Source organism: Meriones unguiculatus, chromosome 10 (assembly GCF_030254825.1).
Source record: "Meriones unguiculatus strain TT.TT164.6M chromosome 10, Bangor_MerUng_6.1, whole genome shotgun sequence".
NCBI lineage: Eukaryota > Metazoa > Chordata > Mammalia > Rodentia > Muridae > Meriones > Meriones unguiculatus.
The window spans coordinates 96,650,644-96,662,735 of NC_083358.1; the positions used below are offsets into that span (position 1 = coordinate 96,650,644).

The window sequence follows — 12,092 nt, forward strand, 5'->3', positions numbered from 1 at the left end:
AGAAGGCATCCTACAGGGAGAGCCCTTGAGCTTCAAGCTTGGCGGCAGTGTGATAAAGAGGGAGCTTCTGCAGGAGTTAACAGGATTCTTTGGGGAGAGACATAGAAAGGTAAAAGTTCAGTGTTAACTTGAATGGAAGGTGTCAATTTAGATGTTATGCTGGTTTACTTGAAAAGTTACTGACTTTTGTCTCGGAGGTCTAAGTGAGAGCTGTTATTCGGTTATGAAAGTAGAGTGTCTTAATAAACATAGTAGGCAGTGGACAAAAGTATTTGTTAAATCAAGCAATGACAGTAAATATCTCTTTTTTTTTTTTTTTTTTAGTAAATATCTCTTTAGTCCTACACAGTTTCGGTGGGGAAAAAGCAAAATGCTCTCTTCCCACCTCTTTCTTTTTCTTCTTTCTCCTGGGAAGGTATACATCCTTCAATTGCTTGATACCGTTTTGTTTGTTTGTTTGTCTGTTTGTCTGTTTGTTGTTTTTTATTCAAGCACCTGATAAAGGCTTACCTTTATTTGAAGCCCTATATCCCCAAACTTTTATATCATATACACAGTACTGCCTTTTTGTTTGTGTGTTTCTGAGACTCTCAGCTTAGGTATATTGTATTTTGTGGTAATGCATTTAACCTTCACAACAATCTTTTAAGGGAGAGCTTCTCTCATTTTATATAAATTTTACCAAGCAAATACTAATGTATGAGAGGTTGAGAAATTTGGCCAAGGTCATACAGGTCAAGAAACCAACTGTGGCTGAACTTACCCAGATATGATTTCTAAATACTCTTATCACTGTACCTTTTGTTTCAGTCTTGATTAGGAGAGTCAGTAACTAATACAAATGTATTTTAAGTCTAACTGATGTGACTTACCTCTGTTTGCTATGTGTAAATAAATGGGAACCTTGTCTGAGTTGTAGCTGGTGGCCTCTCACTTCTTTGACTAATAAGCTAACGAATTGTTGCTTTTGAGAGTGAAGTGTGAGCCAGGATGGGTACCACAGGCCTGCAATCCTAGTTACTTTGGATGCTGAGGAAGGAAGATCACAAATTCAAGGCCTGCCTGGGGTACACAGTGAGCTCAAGGCTAGCCTATCTCAAAATCAAAAGTGAAGAAAAGGGCAGGGGATATAATTTGGAGGTAGAACATCTGCCTCGCATGAAATCGTGGGTCTGCTTCCCACTGCCACCAACCCCTTCCCCAAAAAAGAATTGGAAAGTATTCAAACATTAGCAGTGCGATTTCCCAACAGTGTTACTCATTCAACTGTTGAGCAGTTGGTGTTGTTTTCCAATTAATGTTAACAGGGTTTTTATTATGATTTATAATCTTAGTTCTGATTAATATAATCTCTTCTCTTAAAATTGCATAATAGTTCAAAGTACAAGTATTGAAATAGAACTGGCTTGTGTGTAAAGCTCTATTCTGCCACTTAGCAGCCGTGTACGACCTGGAGAATTAAACTTCAATAGCTTCTTTGCTATGTGTATGTGATATCTGTCTGGAAGGGATACTGGAAGAACTGTGAAGCAGTGCCTCTGAAATCAGACGTCTTTCTTGACTAGCAAGTGTCTAACCCAAGGAACTCAAGTAGTAGCTACTCTTCCTAATTTGTGTCAGCCTTGTTATTTGTAGAACTGAGTGTGCGGGAGATGACGTTGGCCAGGTGCAGTTGCAGGTGTCCCGGGCCAGCACATGGGAAGCTGCAGGTGGTGAGCCCAAGGCCAGCCTGGGGTATATACATAGCAAAGACCTTGTCCTAGGAAAACAAGAAAAGAAAGAAAAACTATCTAGGAAAAGCCAAATGTTACTTCCTCAAAGAAAATTAGCCTCATAATCTACTTATGAAAATGATAGTTGTGTAGTCTTGTTTTTCCCTACTATGCCATTCATATTTTTGTTTTAATATAATTTCACATTCTTAAGGCAGTTAACCATTTGTTTTGTTTTATTGTATGTTTTTGTGGAGGGAAAGGATTAAACTTACTTTCTAAGATATTAAAAATGTATTCACATAAAGGTACTGAAATTTCTTAAGATCATTTTATCTTGTTATTCTAGGGTAAAACTCATTCCCAGCTCTTAATAATTGACCGTGGCTTTGATCCTGTGTCCACTGTCCTGCATGAACTGACCTTTCAGGCAATGGCATATGATCTACTACCAATTGAGAATGATACATACAAGCAAGTATAAATTGAAGGGCTTCTAAAGGGCAGACAGACTTCTTAATAACTTACAATGGCAGCAGAAATCTGAAAGACTTGGTAACCTGTTTATTCAGAGTCCTTCTCTCTCTCACTCCTGTATCTGTAACCCTGACAGTGTCTACTTTATGAACTAACAAGCAGCTTGCTTCAAAGCTTTTAAGTGGACTGGCTTCCATAACTGTTCTACAATGCTGCGTTTAAACAAGTTCAACTCAGACTTTTTACTTACATTCAGAGTAAATTCCAGGTCCATTGTTATATTTCATATATATTGTATTCAAAATGATTAGGCTGTGTTTATTCTAAATTATATACCTAAAGGTGTCTTGCCAGGGTAATTTATTTCAGAGATACTGGAAACACAGTACAGTGGCTACTGAGAAAGGCACAATTTTACTTATTGATGTAACTTTTAAGTAAGAACATGACTTTTAAAGTAAGGGCGAGTAAGTGAAGGGAGATAGCTTTTCTTAAGAAACCATTTTACTTACTGTCACAAAATTTGCATACACACACACACACACACACACACACACATACACATTGTGCTGTTTGACATCATGGTCTCCAAGTCCAAATAAGCTTTTTTTCTGCCAAGATTTGCTCTGTGAAGCCAGGCATACAGCACGCATCAGTAATTCCAGCATTTGGGAACCTTCAGCAGAAGAATCATGAGTTTGATGCTAGCCTGGGCTGCAAAGCAGATTTTGAGCCAGAATTAGTTTTATGAAATTTTGTTTATTTTAACTTGTAGAGTTGGTCCAGTGGTTCAGACCCAGCTGCTTGGGAGGCTTAGGGAGGCTTAGGCAGGAGGATCACAAGTTCAAGGCTAGACTGGGCAATTTAGTGAGACTCCAAATTAAAAAAAAACTTTTTTTAAATAAATGAATATAAAAAAGGCTTGGTTGTAGAGCACTTGCCTAGCATGTCCTACATTAAATCTATACCACAAAGTAACCTAATTAAGTAATAGTTTTATTAAACATATACATTTGATAATTACTATACTTAGCAATTTTTCTTAATTTTTTATATTTCTATTGTGTTTTTACTTGCATTTCCGTTAAATCCTGATTTTTTAAAATTTTATCATCTATTTTTATTCTTTTGTATTATTTGTATCAGTGTTAGGTAGGAAATCGGTAGAGTTGTTTTTCTATTGTGAAAGTTGTTTTCAACAGTGTGTTTGGAATTTTCAGGAGTATTTTCTACGTCACTGTTATCCTTTAGGTCTCAAGCTACATTGCTTAGTAGGTTTTGAAAAGAATCTGTTCTCAGACAGTAGAGAATTTGGTTCTAGACTAGACAGATGTTTTGGACAGTACTCGTCTAGTATTAAAATGTGTTCTTTCCAGGCTTTCTGGCAAACAAAGATTTAATTGTTTAAGAATGGGGGGGGAGGTGGCTAGAGAGATGGCTCAAGAGGTTAAGAGCACTGTCTGTTCTTCCAAAGGTCCTGAGTTCAATTCCGAGCAACCACATAGTGACTCACAACCATCTGTAATGAGATCTGGTGCCCTCTTCTGGCCTGCAGGCACACATGCAGGCTGAATACTGTATAAATAATAAATACATAAATCTTAAAAGGAGGGGGTTCAGCTAGAGATTTGGCTCAGTAGTTAAGAACACTGGCTGCTCTTCCAGAAGACCCAGGTTCCATTCCCAGCACCCACATGGCAGCTCACAACTTTCTGTAATCCTTCTTTCAAGGGATCTGACACTCTCACACAGACACAAATGCAGACAAAACACCAATGTACATTTAAAAAAAAATCTTTTTTAAAAAGAATAAGGAAGGGAGTTAATTTTTTAAAAGACAGCTATACCCTTTTTCACTGAGTCACACAAATTCAGAGAGAAGACTGATGTGGGAATATAAATTGTTCCATCAGTTTTCACATATGAAATGATTTCTTCCTAAAAAGTAGAAGTGTCATGGTGGTGTGCGTGTGCACGCACACATATGTAGGTGCACGTGTCACACCGTCTGTGTGGAGTTCTGAGGACAATTATGTGGGTTTCCTCCTTCCACCCTGGGTGCCAGTGGTCAAACTCAGAAAGTCAGGCTGCAGCCTCCTACTTCGAGTGCTTTAGTCCGCTGAGCCCTCTGTGTTGCCAAATCCACAAGTCTGGTCTCACTGTTCCTTCTTAATCCCTTCTTCTTGGGGTTGGAATGGTCTGGTGTTTAGTTTGGAATTCTGTTCACACACTTTCAGAAGCACGTAGTCTCAACGTTTGTCTGCCATTGGCTCCCATGTTATGTGTGTTCTGAGCCTTACCTCCTCAGCTCCCTCGTGAATATCTTCCACACCTGAGCTGCTTGGTGGTCTCTTCAGAGCACACAGCCAGTGCTCACTATTGTAAATGCAGCTCCTATCTCATAGTTAACGTACTCAGGCCACAATTTCAAGTCATGGCCAATCAAGTTCAGAAACACTCAATTCGGTAATAAGTATTTCTGACTACATTTTAAAGACCTATCTTTTTGTTGTTGTTGTTGGCTTATGATAGCAGACTTAGCCTCGAGCTCATGAAGCTGCCCAGAATGACCTCCACCTCACTGTCTTCCTGCAAACTATAACTGATCTCTAATGCTCTGCTTCTTTGAGTCTTTTCCCAGCTCAGAGGAGAAAGAAAATCCCACTAAGATCTGTGTCATTGCATATCGCTTCACTCAGAACGTTTACATGGCTTTCCATTTTCCTCAGAGCAAAAGGCAAGGTGGATAAAATAGTGGATGAAATAGAAGCATCACCTGTGCGCCTCCCCTTTTGATTTAGTTGTCTGCGGGTCACTCCTGTGTTCAACACACTGTAGCAGAGCTCACTTCCTCATCACTGTCACACACATTCTTCCAGGGGCTCCTTAGGTGGCCATTGCAGGTCTGCATTTCATTCCGTAGATCAGGCTGGCTTGAACTCACAGAGGTCCACCTGCTTCTGCCTGGGAGTGCTGGGAGTGTCCTACTGGTTTGCTTATAAGCCACTTAACCGGCAAAGATATTGTATAAGAACATATTGTATTCTGCATGACAATCCTCAGGTCAGCCTTGGCATTAAACAGTCATTTTATCTTAACATAGGAAGATGGTTTTATAAATGGAGCCTATAAGTTTGGGGTTATAGCAGAAATATACATGTGTTGTCCTTAGTTCAGAACTAAGAAATTGATATGTAGTCCCTAATATTGCCTCAGGAAATTAACATTCCCAAGCTGAGTCTTCCCTACCTCCAAAATGGAAGGAAAGTATCTGCATTGAAAAAAGGAAGGAAGGAAAAAAGGAAATTACATTAAGGAAACCAGTCAAAAAGCCCATTGCACAGTTTCCATGAACCTCTTGAATTGCTGCTTACTCCAGGAGAACACATGTTAGTTTTTCTCATTTCTTCCTACTCTACCAGAGGTGTGATTATGGGGTGGGATAGGAGCAGAGCAGCAGATGGTGTGTGTTGTTTGTGAATTTTGTGCCAAACACTTTCAACAGGGTAACTGGTGTAAGCAGTTCTTTTCTGTTTCTTTTGGGGGGGGGGTTGATTTTTCAAGACAGGGTTTCTCTGTGTAGCCTTGGTTGTCCTGGACTCACTTTGTAGACCAGGCTGGCCTCGAACTCACAGAGATCCACCTGCCTCTGCCTCCCCGAGTGCTGGGGTGCTGGGGTTACAGATGTGCCCCACTTAGTGGTTCTTTACAGATATTTGATAGTTGAGCTGTAAGTTATTAGCATATCAGTCATCTAAGCGATTGGACACAACTGCTTGTGGCTTCCGCTTTGCCATTCTTTGATTAGTGTTTGTAGTCTCTGCTGTTTGAGTCAGTGTCTCGTGTAACCCAGGCTGGCCCTGAGCACGGTTGTGGGATGACCTTGACTCCAGTCCTGACCTCTGCCTTCCAAGTGCCACGGTAGCCAGCTGCTCTACTCTTAGAGCTGGCCGTGGGATGCTGAAGTTTTGCTTTGTGAGATGATGTTCTGCCAAGACTTTTAACCTAAGTTTCTAATAGAAGGATTCTAATCCGCTTTGCGGTGTGACCCCTCAGGTAACATACCGACCCTGTGCTTCTCAGTTTCTTTTTCAAGTGTTGTTGGGAAAAGTGCTTCTTCCACTTTTTGAGGTAGGAAATCTAAAAATCTTCTCATGGCTCCATCGCAGATACAGAACTGACGGGAAGGAGAAGGAGGCGATCCTGGAGGAGGACGACGACCTGTGGGTGCGGGTGCGGCACCGGCACATCGCCGTGGTGCTGGAGTACGTGAGCGCTCTAACTCTTCAGAGATTCACAGCCTAACGGGCCTGCGCAGAACTAACACAGACGTTTTCTCTCACCCACAGGGAAATTCCAAAGCTCATGAAGGAAATATCTTCAACAAAGAAAGCCACAGAGGGGAAGGTAAGGGTCTTCCAGAGTGATAAAAAGGTACATTTTTAAAATTTGTTATTTTTAGCGACAGTCTCAAGTGACTGGCCTCAGGTCGAGGTCAGTCTCACTGTGCAGCTGACGGTGACCTCAAACAGGAGCTTCTGCCTGTGTCTGCCCGCTGCTAGATTACAGCTGGGCAGTGCACGGGTCATTTTATGTGTGTGTGCCCGTGTGTTGTGAGTTCGTGTGCATGTGTGTGTATTGTGAATGCATGTGCATATGTATGTGGGTGTATGTGTGCACAGAGAGAGAGTATACATGTGCATGCCTGTGTCTGGGTGTGTGCATGCATTTGTGCATGTGATCGAAAGACAGCTTTTGGGACTTGGCTATCAGGCTTGCACAGCAAGCGCTCTTACACACTCAGCTAATTTGCTGGCCCTGCAAAGGCAAATTATAAACACAGTTGAAAATGAAAAAGATGAAAAGTACCATCAGCTTTCTATTTAGGGACCATTCTAATACAGAGAAATAGAAAAAATAAACTATGCAACCATTACCTCATTTTCAAAAATTAGTGACATTTTATCTGTGTTACTCCCATCTAAATTTCGTTCTTAAGGGCCATTTAGTCAGTTTCATCAGTGCATAAAAAAGGGGTTTGGTTTGGTTTGTAAGACATCATTGAGCTCTCGTGGCCAGCATTTTTACCTGCTGAGCCATCTTGCTGGCTCCGTTAAGCTAATTTTGGATTTAGTTTATTTATACACAGTCTTAATGCACTTCAACTTTGTTTGATTTAGTTTCCTTGTAGCTCTTTGAGTTGGACATTTAGAATATTGATTTTTAACTTCCCTCTCACTGTTTCTGTTCAGTCATTTCCTTCTCATCATTAGCCAGATCGCAGGGGATTTGAAATAGGTTTTTCCTCTTTCTTTCGTTTTTGGTTTTGGTTATTTGAGAAGTGATCTGAATGTCTAGAGTTTCACTTAAATCTTTTTGTTTTGTCTGAGTCAGAGCTTGCTACCATGTCCTTAGCACTGAGGTTCTCCTGAAATCTCTGTCAGTGCTTAACTACCTAGCTGTTCTCCATCAGGCCTCTGAATACTATATCCCGTATTGTACAGAATAGGGGTTCAAGAACAGCCAGTGTACGTACTTTCATCTGTTCCGCCTGGTTCCTTTCTCTGTATAACTCTTAGACTCTGAAGTCTATCTAGGCAGCCCTGAAGGAAATGTCCCTGGGACAGGCAGGCTGAGCTCAGGGCTCACCTGCTATGCTTGCCCCACTCTGCTGGGTTATCTGTTGCCCAGAGGTGCTGGGTGCCGTTTCATCTGTTCACAGCGAAGAGTAACTTGATGTCAGCTGCTTGACTGTGATGGAGTCAAAAGCCTCCTAAAGTTCTTTTAAAACCTACTTGTTTATTAAATTAGCTAAGCTTATTAACACTAAAAGTTACGGATTGAGAAGCTACAATGTAGAATAACTGAATCATGGGTTTGCTTAATTTTTCCCCCTAGACATCACTTAGTGCTCTCACCCAGCTGATGAAAAAGATGCCCCACTTCCGAAAACAGATGACGAAGGTAAGCAAGGTCCTGTGTGCGATACCTTTGACTGTTGGTCTGATCCTGTGATTGGGGTAACCAGTGTCCTGGGGATAGTTGCTGGTAGTCACCCTCCAGCTTTTACTGTGAATCTGAGAAATGCTCAAACTAACCAGAGCAGCCACTGACTTTCCCGTCTACAGCATCTGTATCTTGTAAACCTTTTTAAAGAAAGGTTTGTGTTGAACAGCTGAACAGAACAATTTTATTATTTTTCAACCTCGTAGAAAAATTCATTGTGAGACTCACTGATGACTGTTTTGTTTGTTTTCAGTGCTTGGCCCCAACTCATGTATTTCCTTATATTAATAGTTACAAATTAAATTTAAATTTATTTAAGGTATATCTGTACAGATAAAACTCCTTTCCATTCTTTTCCCTCCCTCTCTCCTTCCATTCATCTTTAGTAGGTGGGGATTTGGGTCGCGTTCTAGTTGAGACTGAGCTGGAATTGACTCTAACACAGGCTAGTATCAGACTTGTGGCAATCCTCCTACCTCATCCTAAGACTGTGTGTACTATGGGTGTGAACCACCATACCTAGCCCAGCCTTTCTTAGAAATCACTCTTTTCACATCTTTATAATGTTGTATCCCAGTCAGGAACTAATAATATAAAAGAAGTCTTTCTTTGCTGTTCTTTATGATTTGACTTAAAAAAAAATATTTATTTATTATGTATACAGTGTTCTGCCTGTATGTACACCTGCATCCCAGAAGAGGGCACCAGATATCATTATGGTTATGATATCAGATGGTTGTAAGCCACCGTGTAGTTGCTGGGAATTGAACTCAGGACCATTAGGAAGAGCAGCCAGTGCTCTTAACCTCCGAGCCGTCACTCCAGCCTGATTGACTTTTTTTTTTTTAGCTTTCCCAAGTTTTCATCGTTGTTCAGACTCCATACAGCACTATGTGCTGTTTTTACTGTCTGTTGATTACTCATGTATCACAATTGATTCTCACTTCCTTTCTTGAGCTGTTTCTCTTTACTGGTGTTTCTTGCTTACACCGAACTTGTCTAGCTTAAAGCTTTAACATTGGGTTTAGAGAGATGGCATAGGAGTTAAGAGCAATGGCTGCTGTTCCAAAGAACTCAGTTTCGACTCCCAGCACCCATGAAGCAGCTCACAGTCATTTGTAACTCCAGTTCCATGGGTTCTGATGCCCTCTTCTGGTCTCTGGGCACTAGGCACACACCACAACTGGAACATCAAAATACATGCAGACAAAATACCTGTAGACATTTTTTAAAGTTTAATATTATCGGTTACATAAAAAGTAATTAACATGTTGTAAATAATTGTTTCCTCTGATTTCCAGCAAGTCGTCCATCTTAACTTAGCTGAGGATTGCATGAATAAATTTAAGCTGAATATTGAAAAGCTTTGCAAAACTGAGCAGGTATGTACAGATTCAGAAACACCCACATCTGTAATAGATTTTCAGAGTGACTTTGTAAGTTGGCATGTAATGTTTTTGCTCAGTACAGTGGTTGAGTTCCACAAAATCATAGATCTTAGAAGGGGACTCACCTAGGCAGTATGTGATGTCTGATGGCTTTGTGTTGCGATAACAGATACCTGGAATGGTAAGTTTCTAATGAGAAAAGGCTTATTTTGGCTCACATATTTGGTTGGTTGAATTTGGGTTTGGTGCTGGGGCAAACTTTGTTGAGAATGATTGAGACTTACACAGGCCACAAAGGTAAAAAGAAGCAAAATTAATGTTGGCAGTAAATTTGACCTCGCTTAGTGTGTTCACGCTATTGTCTCATTGTGTGATTAATATATAACTGTTAATGAGTATTTTCCGTTCTTTCACAAGCTTCAGAAACCCATTGCTCTGCACCCAGAGCACACCTCCCTGACTCACTGAGCACGTCAGAAGTACGCATACCCACAGTTAGTGCTTCCGCAGTGGCTAGCTCAGGTTTACGTGATTTTTCTTCCCCTTTAATTTGCTTTATGAACTTTGTGTTTTATGCAGTGAGTAGCTCGCATCTAACATTCACGATATCATCAGTGTTGCACCAACATTTGACAATTTAATAATAGATACTTTTAACAGAAAAGCAAATTTAGACTCTCGAGCACTGTCTGCATTTTACTGTCGTTCAGGACCTGGCACTTGGAACAGATGCGGAAGGTCAGCGGGTGAAGGACTCCATGCTGGTGCTCCTCCCGGTGCTGCTCAACAAAAACCATGACAACTGCGACAAAATCCGAGCAGTCCTGCTCTATATCTTCGGCATTAATGGTAATGGAGTGCCAGCTTGTTCCTGTGATTGTATTAAAGTACTAACTCTAAGTTACTTAGATTCTGTTAGTTATCCCATATTATTTATATATGTGTGTGATGGGAATGGTACATGTCACAGCCTGTGACTGGAGGGGATTTTATATCCAGATTATGACGCCCACCAACACTAGTCAGTACCCACATGCTGTCTACTGTGATCTTGCAGTGTGGGTTACATTTTGAGATTCTGTTTTCTCCTTTCATCATGTGGGTTCCCGGGATCAAACCCAGGTTGGCAGTCTTGGCAGCCAGCACCATTAGCCCCTGAACCATCTCCCTAGCCCCAGTCAAATTTTAATAACCAGCTTGTTACTCGCCGTAAGGGAGGCTTGAAAAACCTCAAAAGTACATGCTAGTTAAGGTGAATACAAAGAAAATAGGGAACTGTGAGAAAGCTAGTGGGGATGTAAATTCGCTTTTCTTTTTAAGCTTTTGTCCTTGTAGAAATTGCTTCCGTCCTAGAGTCAGTTACAGCAGGGGTTCTCTGACTGCACTCCTGCTTTCACTTTTCCAAGGAACGACTGAAGAAAATTTGGACAGACTGATCCACAATGTAAAGATAGAAGATGACAGCGATATGATTCGGAACTGGAGTCACCTTGGTGTTCCCATTGTTCCCCCAGTAAGGAAGTCTTTGCATCTGCGTATATGTGTGTATGTGTATCTCTGTGTGTGTGTACATGTGTGCGTGTGCATGCATTAACTACTTTTGGAGTCAGTCACATTCTTGTTGCTCCTTGAGGTCCTTGCTTGAGCTACTTTTGTATCTGGGAATCTTAGAGATGCTCTTAACTCGATCTTACAGAATTTGATTATTAAGTAAGCAATTAGGGTTTTTTGTTTCTGTTTTCATTTTCTGAGACAAGGTGTCGTGTAGTCTGGGCTGGCCTCAAACTTACTGTGTAACCAAGATGTCCACCTTTGAAGTGATGGGCTACAGGTGTGTGCTCACACGGCCAGCGGACGTGTTGCTGAGAGCTGCTAGGCTAGCACTCCTACCACCTGAGCTGTATACCTGTGCCAGTGTTTTGTTTTCACATGTAATCTGAGTAAATAAAATTTTAATAAGTAAATAATACAATTTCTGCTAAATTTGTATTTTCTGGCTTCTGTTATAATTTGCTACTTAAACTTTTTATGATTCATTTGTACCAGTGGCTGCATTTTATATCCACCCTTCTATCAGCACTGCTAAAGTACAGAATACTATTCAGTGGCCCAGCATGTACCAACCTAGTATGATAGTTTTTTCTTTTTAAAGTGGGCAGTTTTGCTCTAAAATGTAATACAGATTTGCTGGTAATTAAATGTCTGTTAGGAAATTATATCACTTAATGAAATTATTTGTTCCTTTAATTGTATTAGTCTCAGCAAGCCAAACCACTAAGAAAAGATCGGTCTGCAGAAGAGACTTTTCAGCTTTCTCGATGGACACCTTTTATCAAAGATATCATGGAGGTAAAAATCCAACCTTCTGAGCAACCTCTGAACACCTCTGTGGGTTATTTTTCCTTTGTTTACTATTAGTGTGACAAAGAAGCTTCTTTGAAGTCTTACGGACCTCAGAATAATTCTCCACTCTCTGTAAATAAAAATGAGTGCGTTCATGCTTCATAAA

General features: G+C 40.7%; 1 protein-coding gene across 2 annotated transcripts in view; it reads left to right on the top strand.

Moving 5' to 3' along the window:
• Positions 1–12,092, top strand: part of Stxbp3 (syntaxin binding protein 3) — a 40,881-nt gene that overhangs the window by 22,240 nt on the left and 6,549 nt on the right. For both annotated transcript variants that reach the window (XM_021631707.2, XM_060392882.1), the window contains 8 exons: positions 2,062–2,186; positions 6,359–6,454; positions 6,539–6,596; positions 8,088–8,153; positions 9,497–9,577; positions 10,294–10,432; positions 10,990–11,096; positions 11,840–11,932. In XM_021631707.2, coding sequence (XP_021487382.1) covers positions 2,062–2,186; positions 6,359–6,454; positions 6,539–6,596; positions 8,088–8,153; positions 9,497–9,577; positions 10,294–10,432; positions 10,990–11,096; positions 11,840–11,932 — 765 coding nt within the window. The remainder of the gene's footprint in view (positions 1–2,061; positions 2,187–6,358; positions 6,455–6,538; positions 6,597–8,087; positions 8,154–9,496; positions 9,578–10,293; positions 10,433–10,989; positions 11,097–11,839; positions 11,933–12,092) is intronic.